The 6,312-nt window shown below is 32.1% G+C and overlaps 1 protein-coding gene across 1 annotated transcript; it reads left to right on the plus strand.

Annotated features, from left to right (window-relative positions):
* Positions 1 to 3,810: 3,810 nt before the first annotated feature.
* LOC149231363 (uncharacterized) lies at positions 3,811 to 5,042 on the plus strand. Its single transcript, XM_089376279.1, has 2 exons — positions 3,811 to 3,965; positions 4,424 to 5,042. Exons 1-2 carry the CDS (start codon positions 3,872 to 3,874, stop codon positions 4,771 to 4,773), a joined length of 444 nt encoding a protein of 147 aa, XP_089232405.1. The 5' UTR covers positions 3,811 to 3,871; the 3' UTR covers positions 4,774 to 5,042.
* The last annotated feature ends 1,270 nt before the right edge of the window (positions 5,043 to 6,312 follow it).

The raw sequence follows: 6,312 nt of genomic DNA on the forward strand, positions 1-6,312 counted from the left end.
GTTTTGATAAGGTGGAAATACATGCCTCTTAGTTTAAGGATTCACCCTTTGCTAGCTTATCCAGTGTAATTAGGCATGATGACACATACGATCAATATTACATTTTCACATAGGAGGTCTCTCCAAAGTGTTTCTCTCTCCCATGTGTAATTTCACTCAATTTTTTTAGTGTCTACATTCCAAAAAATTGTTGTTAGAGAAACATATTCTCATTGGTTACTATTATTATGACAAAATAAATAAGCTGACATGCATGTGATAGTTATCTAAAGTAACATAGTCTTACTTCATGATCATCATTTCAATGAGATTATTCATATTCCAGGGTAACAAATTACCATAGACACAAGATAAATCATAAATAGTAGCAATCCACTCTCTTTCCCATACTAATTCTATATTTACAAAGAATTAACAATGTGGAAATTCCTTTACTACCATAGTCAATGAAGAGTTAGGCCCATATCCACCCTAATACTATGTTAACAAAAGTTAGAGTAAACATTGTTTCTACACATCAAAACTTGTGTTGAGTATTTTATTAACAACAACCAATGTTACATATTTATAAATGATTTTTTTTTTTTAAATAAACATGTTATCTTAACACAAGAAATTATCTTAATCACATATCCCAAATAAATTTATCACCTAAAATTTAGAATTAAACCATTCATATAGTAATAAACTAATTACTATACCTCATAATAATCAATAATAATAACCACCACAACCTTTAATATGATCAAATATCTTACCTAATGAAAAAATTAATTATTTCAACCATAAATAACCTATCATAGTAAATACAATAATTATTCTATAACAAGTTTATCAATTGAATACTCTCCATTTTGAACTTAAATACTCTATTTCCTTTAATTTCGTTGCAAACATTATTCTAAATTTTAAATTCACTTTAATAATACATTATTCAAATCGAATAGTATCATTTCCTCTCATTTTTTATCATCATTTTAGATGGAAAGATAAGATTATTCAATGAAAAGTTCCTGAGGCTAGCTGAATTTGACCATGGAGCATCTGCTAAAACATTATATTCAAGCATCACAATAACAATCACAATTCTGTCTTGTCCTAATCTACAATATTCAAACCCTATCATAGTTTCAAACTCTTTTGAGAAAATGGATATGGATATCCTTGAAATTTGGTGCATCAAGTACATGTGAACAATGACCGAATTTTATCAATTCTGTATTGTCCTCATCTACAATATTCAAACCTTATCATAGCTTCAAACTCTTTTGAGAAAATGGATATGGATATCCTTGAAATTTGGTGCATCAAGTACATGTGAACAATGACCGAATTTTATCATGTTTATTAGTATATTTGACAGACCAACCCATCGTGGCATTCATCTTGTTATATATATATATATATATATATATATATTCACTTGAGTCCAATTGTCAATAATATGCTGCTGGGTGCCCGGTGAACTAAACATGACCAAACAAAAAGCACTTAGAACTTTTTGTTTGGTCATGTTTAGTTCACCGGGCACCCAGCAGCATATTATTGACAATTGGACTCAAGTGAAACGTGACAACATTACCGAGTCATGATGACATAAGCATACTTATCAACCAACTAAATCTCCACCAGTATTATTTTATTGCTTGTGATCAAATAGCGACTTCTCTCAAACATGTGCTTTTTGAGTGAGTGCGCCTGAGACATCAAATTTTGAAAACCAACTCCGATTCAATGTCCTCGGAGATAGGGTTGATTCAGTTACAACGATAAAGCGATATTCTCGTGATTGTGAACTCCAGACGTTGCATCTGGTGTGAAATGGTGATTTAATAACTGTGTTCACGCCATTCTCAACTTGGAACGTTACTTTTGTGCGAGGGTGATTTGGTAACTGTGTTCACACTATTTCTTCCCGATTTTCAACTTGGCACGTCACATTTTCTACGATGGGGACGGGTTTTGGTTCAGTCATGATGTAACAAGAAAAGAAAAGAAGTGTATGATACAAATACAGAGATTAATAAGTGTACAGAATTATTGAGCATTTATGTTATGCCAAAATGGGTACTAAAATTCCAAACCCTTATCTCTTGTTTGCGATTTTAAACTCGGATCGTCACCTTTTCTGTGGTGGGGACGGGTTTTGGTTCAGTCATGATGTAACCTAGAAAAGAAATATATGATACAAATTCAGAAGTATACTCCGATTAACAATCGTTCAAAATTATTGAGGTTTTCTGTTTGCCAAAATGGGTAATGGTTATGTCGTAGCAAACTTCCAAACTATTAGTATTAATTTTGAATGGACGATTAGTAACATGATATTAGGTGGTTTTGGTCTATCTAATATTAATTTTGAATGATCAGGTAGTCTCATTATTAAGTGTTTTTTTGTTTATCTCATATTAATTTTGACGATCAGTAACATGATATTAATTACTGATATTAAGTTGTTTTGGTCTATCTAATATTAATTTTGAATGATTAGGTAATCTCATTATCAAGTGTTTTTTGTTTATCTCATATTAATTTTGAATAAGTAGTTAGTACCATGATATTATGGTATTTTCACTTTATTTAATTGATTTTACCAGATTTAATACAAAGAATTTCTGACATAACACATGCATTAATGGTATATTAAATAATACTCTTAATTTGACTACATATTGGAACATACTTCTAAAAGTCACACTATATTTTTCCCAATTTAAAAAAACTCATGCTCATAATTTCACTCGATATTGTAGGTCCATGTTTTTATTAACAATTTTTATACTCTTTATATTTTTTCATTAACTTTGAGCTTCATTTTTTATACATTCCCAATATAAAAACCCTTTAACCCTTATTATATGCTCAATATAGTATATACTTTTTTTCCTCAATATATATCCCCTAATATAAACACATTTGATATGATATTGCTTCCCAACAAATCCCCCAATTGAACTTGTCAATCCAATCAAATTTGGTCTAAAATTATAATACAATGTTGAAATTGATGGAGTTTGGGATTTTGTGATCATTTTGCGATCTAAATATAGATTATAAAAAAAATATCGAAATCAATCGCGTCAAGAAAATTTACCAATACTTTTCAAACCAACCACGGTAGTTGAGATTACCAATCTAACCTAACCCAACCCAACCCAAAACTCTAAAACAATGTTGAAATTTTCATGGAGAAAAATTCCTAGCTTCCAATCCTTGACTATTAACTTTAAATTCTTAATAAGGTGAATAAGAACATTATTCCAAATAGAATTATACAACCGTATGTACAAGATAATAAAGTCATCACCGCGTGTTATCACATATTTGGGTATGTACAAAATAAAAGAGTCTATTTTCCATCACCGCGTATTATCACATATGGACTAGGGAATTTCCTGCTGAATTTAGTTCATTTAGGCAAGAAAGTCGATGCAGAGGTCACGCTTTACTCGGCAGAGCCTTAGCCGACATGCATGTTAACCGTGTTTGTTAGGTCTCAATTCCTAACATTATTGCAATGAACGGTCACCACTTCTTCGTGATTGACTTCTGCCTGCCACTACCTTAACAGAAAGATCGATTTGATGACGGCCGCACCATTGACAATAGTAAATTTTACAGAGCGAACGAGAGTATATCGTTTGATGAATTGGAGGAATATGTATCCCTTTGCTTCCGGGTTACATACGGAAAATCTTTCCAATGATAGTAACAATGGCGTGCGTATTGTGGAAAAGTTTGGCCAGCGACGACGTGGATTGGGTTGTGAGTCAAGGGGACGTAAGGTTTAAGCATGGTTTGCCTTTATCCCTCACACTATTTAATAGCTGTCAGACACAAGAGGTTTCTATGCCCAGCACAACCTGCAGAGATGGAATTTGTAAGTAACGATATGAAATCCCCACTTGCAATTCTGTTTCTGCTTATCACTGGAACTTCAATGGTGCACGCACTTCATCCATCAGGTGAAAATTTCAAACAGAATTAGTTGTTGCTGTTTGATTGAAGAATTGTACAATAATTCCTAGGGTTTATTTCGTTCATCTATGTTTAGAATGTGCACTGGATAAATCTTGGATGCATATTGTTCTGGACTCGAAATGTCGATGAACAAAATGAACACTTATTTTCTGATTCTGCCATTAAAGAACAACAAAACAAATATTACAGAAATCTACAAACAAAATTAGTTTAAATTATTTTGAGAGACATTAAAAACGTTATAAATTTTTGATGTTCAGTCTCGTAGATGTGTTCTAATACTTAAGTACAGAAATTTAGTCTCACAGATTATGTAATCCAGTGACTGAGAGCTGCTCCGGGCATGATTCATGATCTCTATGTTAAATTTAATTAATATTAATTTATAAGTACTATTAATGAAATCATACTGATGCTTTGGATTGGTAATTATGTGTACCAGGTGTGACATCGTCCGATACTGAAACTGCTGTTGCTGTTAAGGGGAAATGCGAACTGAAAGACTTTGTAACAGTTTTTGCCCAGATTGATGGCAACGGCTGCCTCAGTAGCAGCACCAGCTCTCAGAATTTATATAACTATCTAATTATTGTGGAAAACCGATGTCACTATTGCAATGCCAAGCGCGTAGGCATTGAGGTAGAAGGCTACCTCCTAGGAAATGAGATTGTTAATTTGACACGGCCCTTTGCGCCAGGGGGAGACAAATTTGTTTTTAAGTATAGTAACTCCAATCAGGTGGGTGGAGTCAGCCCTGCCCATGCAACTTTCTATGAGTGCAGGAATTTATGATCTCTGTTGCCTCTCCTTAACGTTAGGGCTAGTATGCGGCAAGAAGAAAGAGGTTATATATATAGAGGACAGACTACATACTATGTCGTGTTACTCAATTCTATCATTCTCTAGGTCACGGCTCTTAGTTTCAGCTAGTTTTAGCATTGAAGTTTTGAATTTCAGTTCATTGATGTTCACAACCACAAATTTCTTCTCGAATCTGGTTTATGTAAGGCGAAATCATTGAATAAATAGAAAGTGGCAAGTTCCATCTTCATTTTCAGCTATTTTGATTTTGCTTCAAAGTTCTGAATTTATTTGACAACTTATGTTAATGCCGTTTACATTCTGACCAATATTTGTCTAATTGGAATAGATGTCCTGCCTTTGAATTTTCATTTTTGTGGATGCGTTACGGTGTATCTACTTCATTTTAATATAGCATTCAATACAGTTCTGCTTAGCGTCTAGAACTTTTGGATTGAATTGATTTTCTTTTCTAATTTGAGAGTGGTTTAATTTTCGTGATTTTGGTTGGTATTTGAATTACGGTGAAATTGGGATTTTTGTTATTTAAAATGTAGGTTTAATTATATAGAGATTAAATTGTATATAGTTTTTGTTGTTAAGGTTTGTTTAGAATTTTTAGATTTAATTTTAGAATTTTTTTTATTGAAATTTGATTTAGTTTGAAATTGTGAAAACTTGTTTTTGATTATATATATTAAGCAATTTGAAAAATCATTAAAGCATTCTAGTTACAAACGAACAAGTCAAACACATTATCCAAACAAATCTCTACTTTAAAAAAAATAAAAATTGAGCATGCATTTAATTTTAGGCGTTGTCTATTGATTGGACAGTTTTTTTTTTTAAATCAGAATCTTGGAGTGTTTGAACCAATTTTTTTATAATGGAAATGGATTTAGCCTTATCAAAAATTCATGGGACACCCAAAATCCTGAATTTTGGTAGTTGTAACTCAGATTTTCAAAAAATTCTGCTAAATTTTATCATAATCGCATTTTCATTATTTTCTGAGTTATTTTATGAAGTTTTTAAACTAAAATTTAATTTTATGTGGCTCTGCCCATTGACAAAAACCCACAAATTAACCTAAAAAATAATGGAAATTCCCGACAAAATCAGAGCTATTCTGTGACCTAGGTAAAAAGAACACTTTTCTAATTGCATGGAGTGAAGCGATATTCTCAGAATTGGGATGTTTAGTCCGCAACTAGTTTAGATTTTTAGGAAATAGAACCGGGTTAAGGTTTTGATAGTAAGTATTAATAAGCATAAAAAAAACCAATAACAATCATTTTGAATGGACGGTATCCCTATTCAATGACAGTTAACCCACAAAATTAATTTTCAAACATGCGGTCGTTAGTCCAACATCGTAGTAGAAAAGCATCACTCTACACATCATATTCAATTATAATGGAGTCAGACTTGACGGAATGATATTAATGGAAATGTAGGATCACTGTACACATCATATTCAATTATAATGGAGTCAGACTTGACGGAATGATATTAATGGAAATGTACTCC

Source organism: Pinus tabuliformis, chromosome J (genome assembly GCF_031772625.1).
Source record: "Pinus tabuliformis cultivar Carrire ecotype Pingquan chromosome J, CPIR1, whole genome shotgun sequence".
Lineage (NCBI taxonomy): Eukaryota > Viridiplantae > Streptophyta > Pinopsida > Pinales > Pinaceae > Pinus > Pinus tabuliformis.